We start from the raw sequence: 27,435 nt of genomic DNA on the forward strand, positions 1-27,435 counted from the left end.
GTTTTTTAACGTCTGTTCAGTAATCCCAACACACCCTTGGACCTAGTCTGAAAGAGCACAGGCGCCAGGGTTGTTGTGATTGGAGGCAATTTCTGAGAAATTTCGCAAGAGAAATTGCTGTGTCTCTAGTGGACCGTTCCTTACTCAAGGCTGCAGACGGGGGTGGAAGAATGGAGAATACAGCAAATTCCCCCTGGAGAGAACAACTAATGTACAGGGGTGGAAACAGTGTGGGCCGTTTCACAGAGGTAGGCTATTTATCACAGGTCAGAAAGCTATACACGTGTAGAGAGGTCAAGCGATGGCCCAGAGGAGAATAGTTTCCATAGCACATTGGTACCTGGATTCCTGTGGTTAAAACAAATGTTTACAGTGCTGTTTCCTTTGGTAGACTATTTTTAGGATCTTTGATCCGAGTTAAACATGTTAGTTAAACATGTTAGTGGTTTGGAATGTGATCAGGAAATCAGCACTCCAAAAAAGCGTATACACACGTGGAACACACACACACACACACACACACACACACACACACACACACACACACACACACACACACACACACACACACACACACACACATATTAAATGTTTAGTGGACATATTGAGTGTTTAGTGGACATATTAAGTGTTTAGTGGACATGTTGAGTATTTAATGGATATACAATATTAAGTGTTTAGTGGACATATTGAGTGTTTAGAGGGCATACATCATTAAGTGTTTAGTGGACATATTGAGTGTTTAGTGGACATATTGCGTGTTTAGTGGAGATATTGAGTGTTTAGTGGACATATTGAGTGTTTAGTGGGCATACAGTATTAAGTGTTTAGTGGACATATTGAGTGTTTAGTGGACATATTGAGTGTTTGTGCACATATTGCGTGTTTAGTGGAGATATTGAGTGTTTAGTGGACATATTGAGTGTTTAGTGGGCTTACAGTATTAAGTGTTTAGTGGACATATTGAGTGTTTAGTGGACATATTGAGTGTTTAGTGGACATATTGAGTGTTTAGTGGAGGGGACATATTGAGTGGTAAACTCTTACTTGGAGTCCCTTCAGAGTCTTGAAGTCATTCTCCTTGATCTCAGTGATCTTGTTGTTCTGCAGGTCCAGCAGGGTGCTGTCTGCAGGGATCTCATCTGGAACACTCTTCAGCCCTGCAGAAGAAGAGGAAGGAGAGTAGAGATACTCACAGACCAAGACAAAACAGGAAGGAGAGGAGAGATACTTCTAGGCCAGTCCGTTGAAGCTAGTTTCATAGCTCCATGTGATTTTACCCTGCCATAAGCATTTGTGTGCATGATGAGGCACGACAAGGAGTGTGTGTGTATGTGTGTGAGAGATAGTGTGCACACTTGGCCGTGTGTATGGTATGTTTGTCCAGGTGATAGGAGACTTCCTGAGCTGTGCAGCTGTGCCTGCTAGCTGATGGGAAATGAAGTTCGCAGTAAAGTGTGGTGGAGAGATTATTATACACGTGCTGCGTTCAACCAGTTAGCAAGTCAGAAATGTCAAAATGTTTAGCATGTCAACAGTGAATAACCCCAAAGAACCAACGTATGATGTGTTTCATGGTAATAGTCCAGACATGAGTGATACCAGATACCACATGAGTTAGCATTGAATCTATGGCACACAGTGTGGAAATGGGACTCAAAATGAATCTCCGTCAATTTCAAGTGTCCACATACCTGGACACTGACCTCATTGCATGCAGTTTGCGTTGGAGAGTACATTGCATTATTTGGCACTGAGACAGTAAATGTCATCTGTCTATGTGACTGGTAAACCAGAACCATATGTTCTGAGGGAGAACACTGAGGGAATTATAAGCTGGGGTGATGTATACACTATGTAGATTTATTGGGTAAATTATGTATTTTTGTGTAATATGAATCTGTTCTATTCTGTTCTATTCTAACTTTTCTATTATATTCTGTTCTGTTCTGTTATATTCTATTCCATTCTATTATATTGTGTTCTATTCTATTCTATTCTGTTTTATTCTATTATTTTCTATTCTATTGTGTTCTATTCCATTCTATTCTATTCTGTTGTGTTCTATTCCATTCCATTATATTATATTATTGCATATTCTACTATATTCTATTCCATTCTGTTCTGTTCTGTTCTATTCTATTCTATTCTATTCTATTCTATTCTATTGGTATTGTTTTAAATAGAGGGCGAACACAGAGAGCTACCACAAGTCATCAACACAATGTCTAAGGGTCAAGGTTCACATGGCTGGTTTCCATTCTAGAGGACGGCGGTTGTCTCTGGAATAAACTGTTTAGTTATTCAGGGCTTAAATGCTGTGTCTTTTAAACTCCACATATGCAGACACACTTTGGCCTAAAAGCTTTGAGCACGCCCCACTTACACAAACATTCTCTTCAGCTCAGATGGCTTTTCTATCAGCTTTTCTCCTACCCTGCCCAAGCCCCACAATTCTCTACACAGCTGTCTGTAGGCTCTCACTGTGCGGCATATCACCACTGTGCTCCCTCTCTCCATCTCCCATTTAATATCTTCTCTCACTCCTCATGCCCTTCTCTCATATCCCTTCACCCTTCCATCACGTCTCTTTCTCATCTACTCAATCCCCCTTTCCATCCATCACCTTCTCTCTCTCTCCTCTCATTACATCTCCATCTCCTCCCTCCACCTCAATCCATTGTTGTTATTCTCTCTCTCTCTCTCTCTCTCTCTCTCTCTCTCTCTCTCTCTCTCTCTCTCTCTCTCTCTCTCTCTCTCTCTCTCTCAATTCAATTCAATTCAATTCAATTCAAGGGCTTTATTGGCATGGGAAACATGTGTTAACATTGCCAAAGCAAGTGAGGTAGACAACATACAAAGTGAATATATAAAGTGAAAAACAACAAAAATTAACAGTAAACATTACACATACAACAGTTTCAAAACAGTAAAGACATTACAAATGTCATATTATATATATATATATATATATATATATATATATATATATATATATACATACACAATGTACAAATAATTAAAGGACACAAGATAAAATAAATAAGCATAAATATGGGTTGTATTTACAATGGTGTTTGTTCTTCACTGGTTGCCCTTTTCTCGTGGCAACAGGTCACAAATCTTGCTGCTGTGATGGCACACTGTGGAATTTCACCCAGTAGGTATGGGAGTTTTTCAAAATTGGATATGTTTTCGAATTCTTTGTGGATCTGTGTGATCTGGGGGAAATATGTCTCTCTAATATGGTCATACATTGGGCAGGAGGTTAGGAAGTGCAGCTCAGTTTCCACCTCATTTTGTGGGCAGTGAGCACATAGCCTGTCTTCTCTTGAGAGCCATGTCTGCCTACGGCGGCCTTTCTCAATAGCAAGGCTATGCTCACTGAGTCTGTACATAGTCAGTCTCTCTCTCTCTCTCTCTAGCAGCGTGAGGTGAACCACATGGCGTTCTGTCAGTCAGAGGACCCTGGGACTAAACCCCTCCCTCTGCAACTGGATCCTGGACTTCCTGACGGGCCGCCCCCAGGTGGTAAGGGTAGGTAACAACACATACGCCACGCTGATCTTCAACACAGGGACCCCTCAGGGGTGCGTGCTCAGCCCCCTACTGTACTCCCTGTTCACTCATGACTGCATGGCCAGGCACGACTCCAACACCATCATTAAATTTGCCAATGATACAACAGTGTTGTAGGCCTTATCACCGACAACAATGAGACAGCGTATAGGGAGGAGGTCAGAGACCTGGCCGTGTGGTGCCAGGACAACAACCTCTCCCTCAACGTGATCAAGACAAAGGAGATGATTGTGGACTACAGGAAAAAGAGGACCGAGCACACTCCCATTCTCATCGATGGGGCTGCAGTGAAGCAGATTGAGAGGTTCCTTGGTGTCCACATCACCAACAAACTAACATGGTCCAAACACACCATGACAGTCTTGAAGCGGGCACGACAAAGCCTATTCCCCCTCAGGAGACTGAAAAGATTTGGCATGAGTCCTCAGATCCTCAAAAGGTTCTACAGCTGCACCATCGAGAGCATCCTGACTGGTTGCATCACTGCCTGGTATGGCAACTGCTCGGCCTCCGACCGCAAGGCACTACAGAGGGTAGTGCGAATGGCCCAGTACATCACTGGGGCCAAGCTTCCTGCCATCCAGGACCACTATACCAGGCAGTGTCAGAGGAAGGCCCTAAAAATTGTCAAAGACTCCAGCCACCCTAGTCATAGACTATTCTCTCTGCTACCACATGGCAAGCGGTACTGGAGTGCCAAGTCTCGGTCCAAGAGGCTTCTAAACAGCTTCTACCCCCAAGCCATAAGACTCCTGAACATCTAGTCAAATGGCTACCCAGACTATTCACGTTGCCCCCCCCTACCCTACCCTACCCTCCCGTCTCCACACCACTGCCACTCTCTGTTGTCATCTATGCATAGTCACTTTAATTAACTCTACCTACATGTACATACTACCTCAACTAACTGGTGCTCCCGCACATTGACTCTGTACCGGCACTCACATTGCTTGTTACTTTTATCTCTTATTCTTATCCATATTTCTTTAAACTGCACTGTCGGTTAGGTGCTCGATAGTAAGCATTTCACTGTAAGGTTGTATTCGGCACATGTGACTCATACAATTTGATTTGATTTGATTGGAATCTTCCCAAAAAATATATTAAGTGAATTAGTTTGTTCAAACTTGGGAGCATTTCCATAGCAATGTCACGGGTAAAATGGCTGGTCAGATCGTCTCAGTGCGCTGCAGATTATTCATTTAAGAAAGTCGGCTTGGCTGATACATACAGTAAGTAAGTGAGAGAAACCAGAGGTTGAGATAGTACGCTCTGTTCTTGTTGAGATACTGGCACGGTAACATGACCTCTTGACAAGTGGCAGACTAGAAAAATAGGAGCTGAATGCCAACATAGTCCCTTTATTGTAGCAATTTCAAAGCCAAATGAATGTGATATCAAGCATATGATTTCCCTGGCCTCTCGCCCTCATGCTTTCAGCACATCCAAGAATTAATTGCAACGTTTATACAATTTCCAGCCCTGCAATCCTTTATTTGGGGGGTGTACTGTAACTTTCTCTCCTTGTGAGGGGAAGGTCTGTTCAGTCATTATGGGTCTGATTGTCCCTTAGTTGAGCGTGAGTTTTCCATTATGTTGTCCATTCACAGCAGCACAGTGTAGCTACGTCTGTCAGCAACACTAGTAATCACTCAGTTCAGTTAGAGCATTGGGAAAAAGAAGGCTTCTGTCATCCACAGCACCTGTTGACACATAGGGACCCATTAAATCAAACTCTCCTAGATAGGATGGTTCAAGGGAACTGGGAACATTATATCCCTGTCGGATGAAGGTCTTTTAGAAGCACAAGCATTTCGCTACACTCACATTAACATCTGCTAACCATGTGTATGTGACAAATAACATTTGATTTGATTTGATTTGACGACTGTAACATCAGCCTGTTTTTAATCTAAACCTTAATGAAACTGAGCATTTTTTTATGAAGAGCCTGGTGTTCATTAAACCTAATTTCCTAACTCAGAAAGAAAGGAAGATGTTTTCATGGTACACCACCAGGGTTGGGGAGTAGCGGATTACATGTAATCCATTATGTTACCAGCAAAAATATAGTAATTAGATTACATATACTTTTGAAAAACTAGATGATTACTTTAAAGATTACTTTTGAATTCAGAAAGGATATTTGAAGAAAAAAAACATCTTTGACATTTCTCTGTTTTCTCAATGACATTTAAATCAGCATTGAAAAAAGGATAAAGTTTAAGTTTGTTCCACCTGAGTGAGTCAGAGACCGCTATGACGACACACCAAATGTGTTTGATGGATCGTGGGAAAAGAGCAGAAAAAGGTTTTGTAGGCAACATCCCAAGATATGTCTTCCAATGGTGCGACTGCTGTCGGCATCCAAAGATGATCTAACTTGAATAAACGCCTGGAGGCAAGGATGACAGCAGTGGTTTAGTCCACGGCGATACGGATATCACTTATTATTGATATCTACATAGCACATTGATGTGAATCACACTGCTACTCTCTCATTTAGCTATTTGTGCCTTACAGATTGTGCTTGTTGTGGATGGCTGTTCACAAATCTAAATGTGTATTTGAACCCAATAATGTTTGAATTCAAGAAGTTTAAGCTGTCTATCAATCATTGTTTTTGAAACCAGTGGACAGCCAGTGAAAAATGTGTTCTTGCAACAGCTGCAAAGTGTGGATCCAAGACTATGGAATAAAAGTGGGTGCATTTATTTCTCAATCTAATTCATGCTGAATTTTTTTAATAAATCCATAGGCCTAATCGACACATGCTCAAACTTGCACACGTTTGATATACTTAAAGGGGCAGTCTGTAGTTGCTACATCCATTTTTGGACTTATAAATTATATATATACAGTTATGTCCATTGATTTTTGAAGAATATAACTTGTAAATGCCTCATGAGCTTAGTTCAACTGTCACACTCCATCAGAACCAAGAATATAAGCTTGTTTAACTCCAATGTTTGTAAACATTATACCATGGATAAAACATTTTTCAAAATATTAATCTGAGAGTGGTTATATCACTCCAGGCCCATCCCTCAGCTTTTAACCAAAACAGAGGCGGGGCAGCCGTTTTGTTATTGTTTCATCAGTGGATTTACCCTTTAAACAGCTGCATATTATCAAGATATCAAAGTGTCATCAACAATAAGGTAAACAATAGGCCTATAGCAAATGCAGTATATGACATTCATTTTTTACACGTAAATAGCACTTTTCAGTAGTGCTCAAAGCATGACATTCCATGAGTGCAGCATTTATTTTTCAACTCGAATCTATGAGCCCAATCAGTCCTCCATGACAACAAAATCATAAACAACAGAGTAGGGCTGGCTAATAAGTCCTTAGTTTTGGGGTTATGCTCAGGTAAAACAATTTGGCTAATCTATACTTCCATATTTCCAAGTCCTATTCTTAACGATCAAGGGGTATAACATTGATTGGAATGACTGGAATTCTGATAGACTTTGGTTTTTAATATAAAGATATAATTTAATCATATTATAATTTTTTGTAGCAGAAAGCAATGGGTTAGAAGAAGCCAACATAACCAACCCATAAAGTAAAAATTAAGATCCATCTATGGTCCGTTATGTAAACTTTAACACTGATTTATCCTGCAATAGATGATGTTCAATTGGTAACATACATTTTTACATTATTCTAATGCCCCTTAAGGGGAAAGTAATCTAAAAGTAACAGAATGTAATCAGATTACGTTACTGAGTTTGGGTAATTCAAAAGTTACGTTACTGATTACAATTTTGGAGAAGTAATTAGTAATTGTAATGGATTACATTTAGAAAGTAACCTGCCCAACCCTGTACACCTCAATGCCTGTCGAGTAATTGCCAAAAGTATTTTTTAAATAAATGTACTGTAACTACGTCTGGTGAACGTCTAGACTACTAGCCTCTGCCCTACTTCCCGCTTCATCTCTGCACATACACATTTGATAACTGTAGCACACACCGCCAGCTGGACACCTGCAACTGTAAAAGGGGGTGACAGGCCTGTATGTGTGCCAGCAGGTCTGGGGAACAGATGCAGTCTCCAGGCCAGAGGGGCCGGTGCCAGAGATGACGATCCAACTCTGGGGCTCCTGGGAGACGTTCAGCGCTAACAGGACCCAGTGAGGTAATGGAACAAGCCCTTTCCTGATCATCAGTCTCTCCATCTGTCTGTCGGAGTTGTTCTGTCTGTCTGTCTGGCTGCGTGGGTCAGTCTGTGTCTTTCTCTGTCCCTCTATCTCCTTCTCTTTCACAGGTCTCTGTCTCTTTCTCTTTCTCTGTCTCTTTCTTTCTTCTCTCTCTCCTCTCTGTGCATACATCCCAGTCCATCTGTATCTCTCACTCTGTCTTTGTCTGTCTCTTTCTTTCTTCTCTCTCTCCTCTCTGTGCATACATCCCAGTCCATCTGTATCTCTCACTCTGTCTTTGTCTGTCTCTTTCTTTCTTCTCTCTCTCCTCTCTGTGCATACATCCCAGTCCATCTGTATCTCTCACTCTGTCTTTGTCTGTCTCTTTCTTTCTTCTCTCTCTCCTCTCTGTGCATACATCCCAGTCCATCTGTATCTCTCACTCTGTCTTTGTCTGTCTCTTTCTTTCTTCTCTCTCTCCTCTCTGTGCATACATCCCAGTCCATCTGTATCTCTCACTCTGTCTTTGTCTGTCTCTTTCTTTCTTCTCTCTCTCCTCTCTGTGCATACATCCCAGTCCATCTGTATCTCTCACTCTGTCTTTGTCTGTCTCTTTCTTTCTTCTCTCTCTCCTCTCTGTGCATACATCCCAGTCCATCTGTATCTCTCACTCTGTCTTTGTCTGTCTCTTTCTTTCTTCTCTCTCTCCTCTCTGTGCATACATCCCAGTCCATCTGTATCTCTCACTCTGTCTTTGTCTGTCTCTTTCTTTCTTCTCTCTCTCCTCTCTGTGCATACATCCCAGTCCATCTGCATCTCTCACTCTGTCTTTGTCTGTCTCTTTCTTTCTTCTCTCTCTCCTCTCTGTGCATACATCCCAGTCCATCTGTACCTCTCACTCTGTCTTTGTCTGTCTCCAGTATTCCTCCCCTGCTCCTCCCTTTTAAAACAAGAGTAAAGCTCCAAAACCAACCAAAGTCATAGAGAAGAGAAGTTATACAAGCTACATAAGCTACAGCCAAACAACTGGGTCAGTGACTTCCCTTGGCAGAGCAGTAGTCCTAGAGATGAGTCAGGCCAAAGCATAAGGGCGAATGAAGCAAATAAACAGGATCATCTAACAAACAATTAAGAGGATCAAGTAAATCATTTTAACTGCGTGGAAACAGAGCGCCAGGCTAATTCGTGGCAGAGTTCGTTTGTCTCTGGAGGGGATGGAGAAAGGAGCGATCTGACGGAGAAAAAAACAAGCTTTAGAACATTGGGCTTGTTAAACCGGGATGAGTTCAAGACTTTCCCAAGCCCCGCTAACCTTTTATATCCCTGCTTCTGCAAAAACAATTAGGAAAATTAGACAAAGGCCAAAGTCACGGCAAAACTATGTCATCGTCGCAGAAGAACGTGAAATTCACTGCATCTGAGAGCGTTTAAGTGGTCAGGCTGGGGCGATATTCTTTTAGGCCAATTAACGAGCTGATGATGGGTAGATCAAACGCCAGACACTCTTTGAACATTTCTCTGAGGTCCCCAGATGGAGGGAACTCCTCTTTGGGAACCAGGAAGATGTATCTTGTAAACTAAGGGACTGCCTCAGTTAGACGAGAGAGGGAGAGAAGAGCTGATGCAACAGGTTGTCTGTATTACAAATTGACCTCAGCTCATGAAAGCACATTGAATCACAGAAGTACATACTGTTATGATGTTAAATATAATTTATTGGGAGAGTGTCTCACCTAAGTCGGAGCACTGCACCACGCGCAGGTGGCACTGGCAGCGGAAGGGGCACTTGGGTCCTTCGGGCATGGTGGGGATGTCCACACTGGGCTCGATGGGCACCTCTGGCAAGCCAGAGCCCGCCTCATCCTCCATCATGAAGTCCAGGAAGCCCGACTGGCGGAAGGGAAGTGACCAGCACGCTGTGACCAGGAGCAGGGAGAGACAGGCTGACCTCATGGTGCCTTTGTCCGGGAGCCTAGGAGGGAGGGAAAAGGTCATGGCTTAGAGGTTAGAACTACTGTAGAGGGGTGGATGGGTATTGGTGGGTGGTAAAGGATGGGGGCAGAGGTGAGAGGTTAAGGTGTTCTACTTTTAGCAATAAAGACGCTTTTTTATTGTATTCCATTGTCCTCCAAGCGTTGCTGACTCTCCTCTCTCCTTCAGTTTGCTCATCAACTCAAGCACCTGGGTTCCAAAGCGAGGATAGAAAGAGGCCAACCTTTCATTCAAGTAAAGGGTTGTGAGGTGATGTGTGGGGGTGACAGGGTGAGAGGGCAAAGGAGAAAGGGTAAAGGTCAGAGGTAGGAGGCTATAGGCTAGAAGGCCAAGCACCTGGATTTGCTTAGGTTTGTAACAGGTCAGCAGGGGGAGAATGGCCTATTTACTTAAGAAAGGTTATAGAGGAGAGGTCAGGGCAAAGCCAAGAACATTGGGAAATGTATCAATCTGTAAAATGGGGGACCACCAAGGCTGTACCAAGTGTATGTGCACTTCACAGGGCAGAAACAGTAAGTATGCATACATATGAACAATATATGGTAACGATTTCTGAAAAACATCTTGTCAAACCAATGATATCTGTATAATTGTACAGGAAAGTCATTTGTACTTATAGTGTTTTCCTTGTTTATCTCTCTCCATTTCAAGGCCCTCTAAGATTATAGGTAACCTGCCATATGCTGTTAGAAGTCTTCCAGTCTTCTTCTCTGACCGACAAGTCATGACCGAAATGGTCATCCATTCCAGTTCATTTTTGACCCACTCAAGCCTTCTGGCCAGTCCATTCACACAAAACACACTCTGTCCAGTCAAACTGACCCTGTACTCCAAGCCCAGACAAACACAGCCCGATTACTGTACTATACTTTCAGTTCTCTCCAACTGGTTTAGGGTCAGTGTTATTATTCAGCTCATGATGTTTGTGGTTACACACCGCCCCTTCAATTACTTTGGGACTAAAGAGAGAGGCGGGTCTGCTGGACCTTTGCATGACAGACAGATTGCTGGGTAGGTGACTGTGTGTGTGTGTGTGTGTGTGTGTGTGTGCGTCCGGTTCTTAGGGTGGCGTCAGGTCAATGGGAACAGGATCAGGCCTTACGGTGGCTCTCTCTGACCATCCAGGGTAATTATAGGTCTAACCCACACTACAGCCATCACACAGACAGACAGAGCTACATTACAGCACTCAATGGGAACAGAGATCTCAGGGAATACTGTATCACCGTTGGGATCAATCTCATGAAAAACAAATGTATGGGTTGATGGATTGAAATGGAATGGATTCCAACCGTGTGGCATTTGCCTCTGTTCATCGTAATATGGGTGGACGAAGGATTCAATTGGATTTTACTTGTAATGCTGTGACTTTGACTTCTATTTTCCATGGAGGACTGAGACGTAGCCTATAGAAACATGTTATTAAGTAGCCTTGCACGAGCCTTGGCTTATTCGAGCTGCAACGACTCATAGGGCAGGAGCCATTCTCCTGTTTCTGTAACATGAGGCAGCTTGATGTACAAGTACACCCCCTGGACAGGATGCTAGTCTATCACAGGGCCTTACCTCAAATCAATCTCCTTAACGCTGAGTGTCAAGCGAGACAAATCATGTCCCGTTTTTAGTCTTTGTTATGACTCAGCCAGGGATTGAACTCACAACCTTCCAATCTCAGGGTGGACACACTAACCACAATGCCACTGAGTTGGAAACATGTGCCATGCGGAAATGTGTTGAAACTCTGAGATAAAACAGATCCAATCTTAGCTTAACAGTATGGAGGACCACACATGTTGGTCCAATCTCTTTGAACAGGGCAAATCTTGGCTCTAGGTTTAACTTATCTATAAGTCAATATGTAGGGGAATCCATAATGAATACCCTGTTAGTTAAACCTTCATTGGTCTGACAGCAGGAAACCAAATAGAGATAGCAGGAAGGAATACTGTACTAATTTGCACAAGGGTCATTCCACAAAAATAGGGCATTTTAAAAGCCTGTTATATTAAATTAAAATTCAATAAATCCAATTTTCTATATGGATAAAGACTTGCTGAAGGGCAGAAATTCTGCATTTTGACATGTCGACCCTGTTACCCATAGATAGACAGGCTAGAAATGTTACAACAATTGATTTTGTTTTATGATTGCCACTCCCTGTTGCACACGACACACTTCCATTCCCCCTGTCACAAGGGGATTTATGGCTGATTTAAGATGAAATCACATGTTTGTTTTTTTTAAGTTACACTTCTCAAAAGGCACTGAATTGGTGGAACGACCCGTATAGTCCCTGACCACTAAGCATTGATCCTGATCTCCTCAGTGTTTGGACATTAGCCACTGCTGGAGGTACATGCAGGCAGGCACACACACGTACACACGCACACACAGAGGAATTCATATTAAAAGCAGCCTCCTGTGTGTCCTCCCATTTCTAGGTGATAATAAACATTCCTGAGGCGTATTAAAACAAAGCAGGGCAGGAGGGAAGAGATACCAATCTCCTTGAAGAGGGAGATCTGTCAGTCATGTTTTTATTAAACACTATAAGACCGCTAATGAACTCCTATACTGGCACATTACTAACAACTATATAATACTACCTGCTGATTGGTTGGTAATATGCTAACCCAACAACGCCACATCCAATGTGGTGCTAGTAATGATCAAAACTGGCATGCATGTCTAGGTTAGCTTATTTCATTTGCACAGGCATAGTACGATAAGGATTTGACACAATTGTGAGAAAAATGTGAATAAGGAAACGTTTGAAGTTTGCAAACCATGCAAACCTTGCAAACCATGCAAACCATGCAAACCTTGCAAACCATGCAAACCTTGCAAACCATGCAAACCATGCAAACCTTGCAAACCATGCAAACCATGCAAACCTTGCAAACCATGCAAACCATGCCAATCAAGATCTTGATTCCAGTCCATTTAATAGTAAGGTGCAGTAGCCTAACTGCAGTGAATGCATTTCCTTTCTCTAACTAATCTGTATTCTAGAGAGGCTGAGCGATGCCATGAGACCCAACAATGCAGAAGGGAGTTCGTCACAGTTTGGTTGAACCTGTGCAGGCAGACACATTCCATTAGACGTCAAACTGAGCCCCAGGCATAGGCTCTTTCATCAGTAGTTTCCTGAAAGATATCCAGGAGAGAGGAGGGGAGAGGAGAGAGGGTGGAGGTACAGCTTCACAAGCCTAAAGAACTGATCTGGCGAGGCCCCCATGGTGCATCTGGAGCATCCATTGGTTAGATCACAGACGGCCCTAAAAAACATGCTTCGAAGTGCAAGTCTGTGTGTGAACCTAGAGGGCTTTGTCCACGGCACGCCACGACACGACAGAGCCAATCCTCTGCTAAACCATTTAAAAAACCTGCCCCCATCAGCCCTTTGACTGGTCCTCAATCTCCCAACTGCTTGGCAATGTCTATTGGGCCAGCAAGGCCTTCTCTCTCTCTCTCTCTCTCTCTCTCTCTCTCTCTCTCTCTCTCTCTCTCTCTCTCTCTCTCTCTCTCTCTCTCTCTCTCTCTCTCTCTCTCTCTCTCTCTCTCTCTCTCTCTCTCTCTCTCTCTCTCTCTCTAATTGATGTTTTGTTTAGGTGGATCTTTTGAATGAGTTCTCAGTGCACTTCTAACGACTAATTCCAAAGGGCTTTACACTGTTTGTTGACAGCTGTATATGAAAGGCTTTGAGAGGGCTGAGGTGTGTGAGTGAAGGCCTTACATGGGTTCAGTCCGTGTCTAGGTATCTAGACCACACAGCATTGTAGTTGACCCTGCTGTAGGGTAACGTCTCCGGGAAGCAGTTGTCGGGGATCTAAGGACCATTGGATATAGTTGGTTAAATAGCTAACAAAATAGCTACCCGAACTGTCTGCGTTGACCCTTTTTGCAGTTACTTTTTTGTCTCTGCTACTGTTCATTATCTGTCACTTTATTCCTAGTTGTATGTACATATCTACGTGAATTACCTCGTACCCTGCACACCCACTTGGTAATGGTACCTCGTACCCCTGCACATCCACTTGGTAATGGTACCTCGTACCCCTGCACATCCACTTGGTAATGGTACCTCGTACCCCTGCACATCCACTTGGTAATGGTACCTCGTACCCTGCACATCCACTTGGTAATGGTACCTCGTACCCTGCACATCCACTTGGTAATGGTACCTCGTACCCCTGCACATCCACTTGGTAATGGTACCTCGTACCCCTGCACATCCACTTGGTAATGGTACTCGTACCCCTGCACATCCACTTGGTAATGGTACCTCGTACCCCTGCACATCCACTTGGTAATGGTACCTCGTACCCCTGCACATCCACTTGGTAATGGTACCTCGTACCCCTGCACATCCACTTGGTAATGGTACCTCGTACCCCTGCACATCCACTTGGTAATGGTACCTCGTACCCCTGCACATCCACTTGGTAATGGTACCTCGTACCCCTGCACATCCACTTGGTAATGGTACCTCGTACCCCTGCACATCCACTTGGTAATGGTACCTCGTGTATGTAGCCAAGTTATCCTTACTCATTGTGTGTTTATTATTACTTTTATTAATACATTTAATTACTTTTCAATAATTTCTCTATTTTCTCTCCCTCTGCATTGTTGGGAAGGGCCTGCATGTAAGCACTTCACTGTTAGTCTACACCTGTTGTTTACGAAGCATGTGATTAATCCAATTTGATTTGATTTGATACGTTCGTGGTTATTTTACTAGTGTATACTGCAGAGTAAAACATGTATTTGACATCGATATGAATTATTGTTCTGGATATTGTTTGATGGCTTAGGGAACTTGAATGGGCGGTATAGTGTGGTACATTACAGTGTGGTGTACCACTCAAGTTGAGTTAGTCTCATTGATGTACTGGGCAATGCCCACCCATATGCTTTTGCACATTGGCATGTTTGTTGAATTCTCTCACCATTCGTGCCGTTCCGCTGATGCCCCCCCAAATCACGTCAGAGCCATCTTTTTGTCTGCCTGTTACAGTAGCAAAGGCAACAGGGCCAGATACTGTTCATATGCACTCAAGTGGACCTAACCTCGCAATTATTTGACTTTTAATGAGGTGACAATTAGTGTACGTTAGTCAACTTGTGTCATCTGGTCAACATCACCGTGATTACTAGAACCAGATTGATTAGAGATATTGACAACAAACACGTAAATAGCGACACAATGACGTCTGACGGGGTCCGTATTTGGATCGTACAGGAGGAGGGCTGTAAACTAGCTGTAGTGCTAGCTGTGAGCGATGTTTTTAATGTTGCGGATGCGTAATGTGAGATGTTATTTAGTTCCTGGATCAGTAGGGAACACGGTGCAATGAGGGCCTAGAGAGTTTTAACAGTTCTGAGATCAGTGGATATTTTCCAGCCTTCAAAGTTTGTGTCCTCGATAAAATGTGTAAAAGGAGGTGTGTCTTCATACTGTGTGTGTGTGTGTGTGTCTTCATACTATGTGCGAATGTGTGTGTGTGTGTGTGTGTATGTGTGCGTCTGACTACCTGTGTTCAATAATCGAAAGGTGGAAAGGTAGGAGCAGTCAAAAGACACCCTCTCCCTTTCATCCTCCTCCTCCTCCTCCTCATCCTCTTATTCTCTGTAAGGCCTGAGGGCTGTGTTTTGTCAGAGCAAGTCTGATCTTTCTCTCTGAGCGGAGGGGTGGGTGTTGACACTTCCTTTCGTTGCAGCAGACTTGTCAACCCCCCTCCCATCTTCCCTCCCTCGCCACTTTCTGTAAAAATCTGGACACACTTCTGACAAGTCTCAGGCAGGAAGCAGATTACAGTAGAGACACCATGTAACATATCAGTCTCATTATTCCCTCCTCATCATCTCTCTCTGTCTCTCTCTCTCTCTCTCTCTCTCTCTCTCTCTCTCTCTCTCTCTCTCTCTCTCTCTCGAACACCATTCAGCTGTATTCCATCCATGCCACATGTACAGTATGTAGGTCATCAACCCATACTCATACCTTTCCAAACTTGTGTAGCATTTGCGAGAGGATAACAGACACGGGTTATTGTGTTTACAGTAACGAATCCATGGGGCCTGTCAGTAACAAATCCATGGGATGTGTTTACAAGGCTACAAGATGTCTGAAACATGTGTGCCCTCTTTAAACCCATCAACAACTCAACTCCTCCCCAACCAGACGCAGATACCCAGACAGTTCTAACCATTTCCAGTCCATTTCCAACCAAGACCCAGTTTGTCTGTCTACGTGATTCATCCACCTTTCCATATTGAAATCCTACTAACAGGTCTCCATTTGTCATTGTTTTTCTCCAAAGACATTTCCAAATACATTTTTCCCTAAAGACATTTCCAAGTTCAAAAGAGTTTATCTATATGGGGAGAAAACCAGAGATCCATCCATGTCAAGTGATGGGTAGATTGGGCACACAGATAATATACCAGCGCTTTGTCAACAGGAAATGCCTGCACCACTAACACCTTCAGTGGTCACAACAGTTCCCTAACAGGGTGATTTCCCCACGTCAAACCCAGAAACTCCCTGGATCCGTTACAAGACCAACGTCTGCGAGCATTGCATTTGTTTGGGGGAACTCCAAAGATATTCAGAACGTGGGTCATGAAAACACATATATCGTTGACAGACCGCGTTTGAACCTTTCATTGTGAAGTATTGTATGGCTGACATTTATATATTATCTATATATTATCTACAGCCTGTATCGTCTACAGCCTGTATTGTCTACAGCCTGTATTATCTACAGCCTGTATCATCTACTGCTTGTATTATATACAGCCTGTATTATCTACAGCCTGTATTATCTACAGCTTGTATTATCTACAGCTTGTATTATATACAGCCTGTATTATCTGCAACCTGTATTATCTACAGCTTGTATTATCTACAGCCTGTATTATCTACAGCCTGTATCATCTACAGCCTGTATCATCTACAGCCTGTATTATCTACAGCTTGTATCATCTACAGCCTGTATTATCTACTGCTTGTATTATCTACAGCCTGTATCATCAACAGCTTGTATCGTCTACAGCCTGTATTATATACAGCCTGTATTATCTACAGCCTGTATCATCAACAGCTTGTATCGTCTACAGCCTGTATTATATACAGCCTGTATTATATACAGCCTGTATCATCTACAGCCTTTATTATCTACAGCCTGTATTAACTACAGATTGTATCATCTACAGCCTGTATTATCTACTGCTTGTATTATCTACAGCCTGTATCATCCACAGCTTGTATTATCTACAGATTGTATCATCTACAGCCTGTATTATCTACTGCTTGTATTATCTACAGCCTGTATCATCCACAGCTTGTATTATCTACAGCCTGTATTATCTACAGCCTGTATTATCTACAGCCTGTATCATCTACAGCCTGTATCATCTACAGCCTGTATTATCTACAGCTTGTATCATCTACAGCCTGTATTATCTACTGCTTGTATTATCTACAGCCTGTATCATCCACAGCTTGTATTATCTACAGCCTGTATTATCTCCAGCCTGTATTATCTACAGCCTGTATTATCTACAGCCTTTATTATCTACAGCCTGTATTATCTACAGCTTGTATCATCTACAGCCTGTATTATCTACTGCTTGTATTATCTACAGCCTGTATCATCCACAGCTTGTATTATCTACAGCCTGTATTATATACAGCCTGTATCATCTACAGCCTTTATTATCTACAGCCTGTATTATCTACAGCTTGTATCATCTACAGCCTGTATTATCTACTGCTTGTATTATCTACAGCCTGTATTATCTCCAGCCTGTATTATCTACAGCCTGTATTATCTACAGCCTGTATTATCTACAGCCTGTATTATCTCCAGCTTGTATTATCTACAGCCTGTATTATCTACAGCTTGTATTATCTACAGCCTGTATTATCTACAGCCTGTATCATCTACAGCCTGTATCATCTTCAGCCTGTATTATCTACAGCTTGTATCATCTACAGCCTGTATTATCTACTGCTTGTATTATATACAGCCTGTATTATCTACAGCCTGTATCATCTACAGCCTGTATCATCTACAGCATGTATTATCTACAGCCTGTATCATCTACAGCCTGTATTATCTACAGCCTGTATTATCTACAGCCTGTATCATCTACAGCCTGTATTATCTACAGCCTGTATTATCTACAGCCTGTATTATCTACAGCTTGTATTATATACAGCCTGTATTATCTACTGCTTGTATTATATACAGCCTGTATTATCTACAGCCTGTATCATCTACAGCCTGTATTATCTACTGCTTGTATTATATACAGCCTGTATTATCTACAGCCTGTATCATCCACAGCTTGTATTATCTACAGCCTGTATTATCTCCAGCCTGTATTATCCACAGCCTGTATCATCAACAGCTTGTATCGTCTACAGCCTGTATTATATACAGCCTGTATTATATACACACTGTATCATCTACAGCCTTTATTATCTACAGCCTGTATTATCTGCAGCCTGTATTATCTACAGCCTGTATTATCTACAGCTTGTATTATATACAGCCTGTATTATCTACAGCCTGTATCATCTACAGCCTGTATTATCTACAGCCTGTATTATATACAGCCTGTATCATCTACAGCCTTTATTATCTACAGCCTGTATTAACTACAGATTGTATCATCTACAGCCTGTATTATCTACTGCTTGTATTATCTACAGCCTGTATCATCCACAGCTTGTATTATCTACAGCCTGTATTATCTACAGCCTGTATTATCTACAGCCTGTATCATCTACAGCCTGTATCATCTACAGCCTGTATTATCTACAGCTTGTATCATCTACAGCCTGTATTATCTACTGCTTGTATTATCTACAGCCTGTATCATCCACAGCTTGTATTATCTACAGCCTGTATTATCTCCAGCCTGTATTATCTACAGCCTGTATTATCTACAGCCTTTATTATCTACAGCCTGTATTATCTACAGCTTGTATCATCTACAGCCTGTATTATCTACTGCTTGTATTATCTACAGCCTGTATCATCCACAGCTTGTATTATCTACAGCCTGTATTATATACAGCCTGTATCATCTACAGCCTTTATTATCTACAGCCTGTATTATCTACAGCTTGTATCATCTACAGCCTGTATTATCTACTGCTTGTATTATCTACAGCCTGTATTATCTCCAGCCTGTATTATCTACAGCCTGTATTATCTACAGCCTGTATTATCTACAGCCTGTATTATCTACAGCCTGTATTATCTACAGCTTGTATTATCTACAGCCTGTATTATCTACAGCCTGTATCATCTACAGCCTGTATCATCTTCAGCCTGTATTATCTACAGCTTGTATCATCTACAGCCTGTATTATCTACTGCTTGTATTATATACAGCCTGTATTATCTACAGCCTGTATCATCTACAGCTTGTATCATCTACAGCCTGTATTATCTACAGCCTGTATCATCTACAGCCTGTATTATCTACAGCCTGTATTATCTACAGCCTGTATTATCTACAGCCTGTATTATCTACAGCTTGTATTATATACAGCCTGTATTATCTACTGCTTGTATTATATACAGCCTGTATTATCTACAGCCTGTATCATCTACAGCCTGTATTATCTACTGCTTGTATTATATACAGCCTGTATTATCTACAGCCTGTATCATCCACAGCTTGTATTATCTACAGCCTGTATTATCTCCAGCCTGTATTATCCACAGCCTGTATCATCAACAGCTTGTATCGTCTACAGCCTGTATTATATACAGCCTGTATTATATACAGCCTGTATCATCTACAGCCTTTATTATCTACAGCCTGTATTATCTGCAGCCTGTATTATCTACAGCCTGTATTATCTACAGCTTGTATTATATACAGCCTGTATTATCTACAGCCTGTATCATCTACAGCCTGTATCATCTACAGCATGTATTATCTACAGCCTGTATCATCTACAGCCTGTATTATCTACAGCCTGTATTATCTACAGCCTGTATCATCTACAGCCTGTATTATCTACAGCCTGTATTATCTACAGCTTGTATTATATACAGCCTGTATTATCTACTGCTTGTATTATATACAGCCTGTATTATCTACAGCCTGTATCATCTACAGCCTGTATTATCTACTGCTTGTATTATATACAGCCTGTATTATCTACAGCCTGCATTATATACCGCCTGTATTATCTACAGCCTGTATTATCTACAGCTTGTATTATCTACAGCCTGTATTATCTACAGCCTTTATCATCTACAGCTTGTATTATCTACAGCCTGTATTATCTACAGCCTGTATTATATACAGCCTGTATTATCTGCAACCTGTATTATCTACAGCTTGTATTATATACAGCCTGTATTATCTACAGCCTGTAATATCTGCAACCTGTATTATCTACAGCTTGTATTATCTACAGCCTGTATTATCTACAGCCTGTATCATCTACAGCCTGTATTATCTACTGCTTGTATTATCTACAGCCTGTATCATCTACAGCCTGTATTATCTACAGCCTGTGTCATCTACAGCCTGTATTATCCACTGCTTGTATTATCTACAGCCTGTATTATCTACAGCCTGTATCATCTACAGCCTGTATTATCTACAGCCTGTATCATCTACAGCCTGTATTATCTACTGCTTGTATTATCTACAGCCTGTATCATCTACAGCCGGTATTATCTACAGCCTGTATTATCTACAGCCTGTATTATATACAGCCTGTATTATCTACTGCTTGTATTATCTACTGCTTGTATTATCTACAGCTTGTATTATCTACAGCTTGTATTATCTACAGCCTGTATAATCTACAGCCTGTATTAACTACTGCTTGTATTATCTACAGCCTGTATTATCTACAGCCTGTATTATCTACAGCCTGTATCATCTACTGCTTGTATTATCTTCAGCCTGTATTATCTACAGCCTGTATCATATACAGCCTGTATTATCTACAGCCTGTATTATCTACAGCCTGTATCATCTACAGCCTGTATTATCTACAGCCTGTATTATCTACTGCTTGTATTATCTGCAACCTGTATCATCTACTGCTTGTATTATCTACAGCTTGTATTATCTACAGCTTTTATTATCTACAGCCTGTATCATCTACAGCCTGTATTAACTACTGCTTGTATTATCTACAGCCTGTGTTATCTACAGCCTGTATTATCTACAGCCTGTATCATCTACTGCTTGTATTATCTACAGCCTGTATTATCTACAGCCTGTATCATCTACAGCCTGTATTATATACAGCCTGTATTATCTACAGCCTGTATCATCTACAGCCTGTATTATCTACTGCTTGTATTATCTGCAACCTGTATCATCTACTGCTTGTATTATCTACAGCCTGTATTATCTGCAGCCTGTATTATCTACAGCCTGTATTATCGACTGCTTGTATTATCTACAGCCTGTATTATCTACAGCCTGTATTGAACAGAAGTGAACATCTACTCCTTTTCTCTCTCTTTTCCCTCTCCCTTCATCTTCCAAAGATTACAACATTTCTTCTTTGACCCTTTGGCAGTACCATTTGCTTTTTGGAAAGAGCACTACTGGAGAATGGAACTTTATATTATTCCAATGAGGGAAAAAAAAAAATGTGTGGCTAACGTCCATCTTTCAGTTTATTGTTCTCTCTCGGCCTGGACAGTTACAGTGAGTCCAGACGGGAAAATGTGTCCCTGGGCCTCGCCTCTAAAGACCCATAACATACTTTTCTAATACAGAGCTAACCAAACTATACTGTACAAATTAGTCCAAACAAACGAGATTTAAACATCAACGACTCCATCAACATGCCACAACATGTTTATCCTCCAACTCATAATCCCTTCCTCTCCACTCTGTTCTCCAACTCATAATCCCTTCCTCTCCACTCTGTTCTCCAACTCATAATCCCTTCCTCTCCACTCTGTTCTCCAACTCATAATCCCTTCCTCTCCACTCTATTCTCCAACTCATAATCCCTTCCTCTCCACTCTATTCTCCAACTCATAATCCCTTCCTCTCCACTCTGTTCTCCAACTCATAATCCCTTCCTCTCCACTCTGTTCTCCAACTCATAATCCCCTCCTCTCCACTCTGTTCTCCAACTCATAATCCCTTCCTCTCCACTCTGTTCTCCAACTCATAATCCCTTCCTCTCCACTCTGTTCTCCAACTCATAATCCCTTCCTCTCCACTCTGTTCTCCAACTCATAATCCCTTCCTCTCCACTCTGTTCTCCAACTCATAATCCCTTCCTCTCCACTCTATTCTCCAACTCATAATCCCTTCCTCTCCACTCTATTCTCCAACTCATAATCCCTTCCTCTCCACTCTGTTCTCCAACTCATAATCCCTTCCTCTCCACTCTGTTCTCCAACTCATAATCCCCTCCTCTCCACTCTGTTCTCCAACTCATAATCCCTTCCTCTCCACTCTGTTCTCCAACTCATAATCCCTTCCTCTCCACTCTATTCTCCAACTCATAATCCCTTCCTCTCCACTCTGTTCTCCAACTCATAATCCCTTCCTCTCCACTCTGTTCTCCAACTCATAATCCCTTCCTCTCCACTCTATTCTCCAACTCATAATCCCTTCCTCTCCACTCTGTTCTCCAACTCATAATCCCTTCCTCTCCACTCTGTTCTCCAACTCATAATCCCTTCCTCTCCACTCTGTTCTCCAACTCATAATCCCTTCCTCTCCACTCTATTCTCCAACTCATAATCCCTTCCTCTCCACTCTGTTCTCCAACTCATAATCCCTTCCTCTCCACTCTATTCTCCAACTCATAATCCCTTCCTCTCCACTCTGTTCTCCAACTCACAATCCCTTCCTCTCCACTCTGTTCTCCAACTCATAATCCCTTCCTCTCCACTCTATTCTCCAACTCATAATCCCTTCCTCTCCACTCTGTTCTCCAACTCATAATCCCTTCCTCTCCACTCTGTTCTCCAACTCATAATCCCTTCCTCTCCACTCTGTTCTCCAACTCATAATCCCTTCCTCTCCACTCTATTCTCCAACTCATAATCCCTTCCTCTCCACTCTGTTCTCCAACTCATAATCCCTTCCTCTCCACTCTATTCTCCAACTCATAATCCCCTCCTCTCCACTCTGTTCTCCAACTCATAATCCCTTCCTCTCCACTCTGTTCTCCAACTCATAATCCCTTCCTCTCCACTCTATTCTCCAACTCATAATCCCTTCCTCTCCACTCTGTTCTCCAACTCATAATCCCTTCCTCTCCACTCTGTTCTCCAACTCATAATCCCTTCCTCTCCACTCTGTTCTCCAACTCATAATCCCTTCCTCTCCACTCTATTCTCCAACTCATAATCCCTTCCTCTCCACTCTGTTCTCCAACTCATAATCCCTTCCTCTCCACTCTGTTCTTCAACTCATAATCCCTTCCTCTCCACTCTGTTCTCCAACTCATAATCCCTTCCTCTCCACTCTGTTCTCCAACTCATAATCCCTTCCTCTCCACTCTGTTCTCCAACTCATAATCCCTTCCTCTCCACTCTGTTCTCCAACTCATAATCCCTTCCTCTCCACTCTGTTCTCCAAATCATAATCCCTTCCTCTCCACTCTATTCTCCAACTCATAATCCCTTCCTCTCCACTCTGTTCTCCAACTCATAATCCCTTCCTCTCCACTCTGTTCTCCAACTCATAATCCCCTCCTCTCCACTCTGTTCTCCAACTCATAATCCCTTCCTCTCCACTCTGTTCTCCAACTCATAATCCCTTCCTCTCCACTCTGTTCTCCAACTCATAATCCCCTCCTCTCTACTCTGTTCTCCAACTCATAATCCCTTCCTCTCCACTCTGTTCTCCAACTCATAATCCCTTCCTCTCCACTCTATTCTCCAACTCATAATCCCTTCCTCTCCACTCTGTTCTCCAACTCATAATCCCTTCCTCTCCACTCTGTTCTCCAACTCATAATCCCTTCCTCTCCACTCTATTCTCCAACTCATAATCCCTTCCTCTCCACTCTGTTCTCCAACTCATAATCCCTTCCTCTCCACTCTGTTCTCCAACTCATAATCCCTTCCTCTCCACTCTATTCTCCAACTCATAATCCCTTCCTCTCCACTCTATTCTCCAACTCATAATCCCTTCCTCTCCACTCTGTTCTCCAACTCATAATCCCTTCCTCTCCACTCTGTTCTCCAACTCATAATCCCTTCCTCTCCACTCTATTCTCCAACTCATAATCCCTTCCTCTCCACTCTGTACTCCAACTCATAATCCCTTCCTCTCCACTCTGTTCTCCAACTCATAATCCCTTCCTCTCCACTCTGTACTTCAACTCATAATCCCTTCCTCTCCACTCTGTTCTCCAACTCTTAATCCCTTCCTCTCCACTCTGTTCTCCAACTCATAATCCCTTCCTCTCCACTCTGTTCTCCAACTCATAATCCCTTCCTCTCCACTCTATTCTCCAACTCATAATCCCTTCCTCTCCACTCTGTTCTCCATTTCATAATCCCTTCCTCTCCACTCTCTCATAATCCCTTCCTCTCCACTCTGTTCTCCAACTCATAATCCCCTCCTCTCCACTCTGTTCTCCAACTCATAATCCCCTCCTCTCCACTCTGTTCTCCAACTCATAATCCCTTCCTCTCCACTCTGTTCTCCAAGTCATAATCCCTTCCTCTCCACTCTCTCATAATCCCTTCCTCTCCACTCTGTACTCCAACTCATAATCCCTTCCTCTCCACTCTGTTCTCCAACTCTAGTTCAGCCCTGTAAAAAAAACTCCCTCTGTGTTGGAGGATGTTGGCTATTAGCTGGGAGTTTTGCGGTGTCTTGCAGGGAAGTCATCAGTCAGATCTCTCTGTGATAGAGGAAGCTGTACTGTTAGTAGATTAATAAGGCCTTGGGTTGCCAGGTACTGCTTTTTCTTTGCCTCTTTCTTTGACTTCAAAGCAGGTCCTCACTTTAATTTTGGTTGCCCCGGGCGATTTGGGTCTGCAGCGCTTCCATCAAAGCAGAGTGGTCACGAGGTGGGCCGAAACGGTGCCTTAACGTTGATGTGAAACAGAACAGCAGTACAACAAGTCAAATAAACCATTTCAGATCGATTTGTTTTCGTCTAAAATGCCCTGGATGGGTTCATTCAGGCTTGAACTGCTGCGAGTGAACTGTCATGGCTTGAGGCAATACAAAGAAATCCTTGTTGTTGTTGTGTTTTTATTTCACTTGTAGGATCTCCAAGTGCCAGAGGGAGAGTACAAAAGAGAAAGCAATGCATTAAAGTGCTACAACTGAAGAAAAGGACACTGGTAAACTTAATGGGTTTTCCACCAGGGCCAGTTACTGACAAGAGAGGAGAGAAAACTCTCCAGGGACTTCACATCAAAGAAACCTCTTCTCTTTCGCTCTATTCCTCTGCCCACAACACCTCTGAATGCATGTAAAGCCATAAACGAACACACTGGACAGTTTGATGTAAGGGAAAACCACATGTACAACCACAAGCCAACTAACTGACGAAACAGCTCATGGGTTGCCCCTTGAGGGGTAAAAACCTCAAATCCGCTAGCCAAGGATAAACCAATAAAGTCAAGGAAAGATAACATGGGGTCCTCTGTTGGATAAATAGGGTTTTATCATACATTGGCATGGGAGTGAAGTGCTAGCATCAACAGTAGCACCACACCCCCTCCCTATAGCTGGTGCTGTCTTCATCATTCTGTAGACTATCACATGGTCTGGTATGGGAATGATTACCTATGGTCTCTCCTCCCTAAGCCAGTCCTGTTGTGAGACTAAGACCTGGCCACGCATCTAGTTTAGAGGGAGCGTGCTCACACACACACACACACACCACACACACACACACACAAACACACACACACACACACACACACACACACACACACACACACACACACACACACACACACACACACACACACACACACACACACACACACACACACACACACACACACACACACACACACACACACACACACACACACACACACACACACACACACTCATGCACACACACACACACTAACCCTACGCACACACAAGACAAATGTGCAATATCATGCACAAACGCATCACTTTCATGATATGCCTGGCATGACTCATGTGGTACATTCTAATTTAATGTATGTGCAAAAGCATTGAAATGAACAACCGTTCATGACCAGTTCAACCACAAAACCACTAAACACAGAGTCTGGCGACAGAGTTCAGGAATGAAGGAACATCAAAAGAGCATCCACATCCCAGAACCTACCAAGCCATTAGAAAACCTCAGACCACAAGCACAGCATCACCATTTTACTAACCAAGTCTGCACGTTTGGGACCCCCGAAACACAATAGCCCCAATTCCAAATCCCTTTTAACAACTCCCCTCACAATCTCCCTCTCTTCCCACACTCCCCAGGCCTATAATCCAGTAATCCACTATGATCCATCCCCTCTATCTACCAGTGTGTTATCCTACCTGTGCTCTTTAGAACCGTGGGAGAGAGAGCGAGAGAGATAGAGTGCGCTGAGGTCAGATGGTCTTCCTTCCAAATATCCAGTTGGGGCTATAGGCTGAATCACTGTGAGCCTTCTGCACTGTGCTGCAAGGGGCCGAGCGATAATTGCACTGAGAGCGCGCGCAGCCAAGACCAAGCAGGTGTGCTCTGTCACAGCCGAAGGGGAGGAGGAAGGGGCTGAGAGAGGAAGAGAGAGAGGGAGGGAGCTCCTGTTGAATTGAGACACTTGGTGGAGAGATCTTCCCACAGCAAGAGAGAGAGAGAGAGAGAGAGAGAGAGAGAGAGAGAGAGAGAGAGAGAGAGAGAGAGAGAGAGAGAGAGAGAGAGGAAGCGTTCCAAAAACACCTGGAAATAGAGGGAGAGAAAATAGAGGAAAATTAAAAAATGAACAGCCACAGAGCGATGGAGACAAGAAGAGGAGAGTGGAGGGAAGAAAGGAGGGAGAGAAATGCAGGGAGAGAGAGAGGCAGAGTTAAGGCAATAAGTAGTGACTAGGCTGGCAGGCTCCCATTCAGTACCATCTGGTAATGATAGGTCCTCCAGAGCTCAGTTCAAAAACGCCAGCTATTCTCTGCCTTTCTCTCACTAACGTTCTTTCTTCCATTTTTCTCCCTCTCCCTCTCTTTCTCTCTTTACTTTGGTAAAATTCAAAATAATTTAACACAGCCAACTACCTCTCTGCCTTTGTTTAATCCCACATAAACATTCAGTCCACCCTCCCCCTTCACCCCCAATCTCTTGATTGGGTCGGTTTACTTATTTACACTTAACCAAAAGGGACAAGGGGACCGTTCCAAATAGGAGGAAGAGGAGGGGGATCTTAGTTCTCCCCATCCCCTGGTTTACCGTCCATGTGTCACATCTCCTTTAGGTCTATAATTTCCCCCTCCGGCTGGGCTCAGGGTTGGTCTGTCTGACGAAAATGTCACCCTAACCACCCTGGTGTGTGTATTATTCTAGTCCAAAGGCTAATGTGAAGGATGTAATACTCTTTAAATAGTTCAGATTACTGCCCCAGACCTGTGAGGTGCAGTCGGAGCTGAGCACTTTAGAGCTCTGTGTCACTTGAGCTCGGCATAGTTACACTTGGGTTTCACGTACAACAAAGACTGCAAGACAGAGGGAGAGCTTTCAAGAATACTTTCTACAGTACAGAGATGAGTAC

The 27,435-nt window shown here is 42.8% G+C and overlaps 1 protein-coding gene across 1 annotated transcript in view; it reads right to left on the bottom strand.

Moving 5' to 3' along the window:
* LOC118381368 (decorin-like) overlaps window positions 1–26,672 on the bottom strand; it is a 39,540-nt gene extending 12,868 nt beyond the window's left edge. Inside the window, exons 1-3 of the mRNA XM_052492559.1 lie at window positions 26,231–26,672; window positions 9,460–9,698; window positions 1,048–1,160 (exon numbers count right to left, since the gene is read on the bottom strand). Coding sequence (XP_052348519.1) covers window positions 1,048–1,160; window positions 9,460–9,679 — 333 coding nt within the window. The 5' untranslated portion in view covers window positions 9,680–9,698; window positions 26,231–26,672. The remainder of the gene's footprint in view (window positions 1–1,047; window positions 1,161–9,459; window positions 9,699–26,230) is intronic.
* Window positions 26,673–27,435: the final 763 nt, after the last annotated feature.

This window comes from Oncorhynchus keta, chromosome 33 (genome assembly GCF_023373465.1).
Source record: "Oncorhynchus keta strain PuntledgeMale-10-30-2019 chromosome 33, Oket_V2, whole genome shotgun sequence".
Lineage (NCBI taxonomy): Eukaryota > Metazoa > Chordata > Actinopteri > Salmoniformes > Salmonidae > Oncorhynchus > Oncorhynchus keta.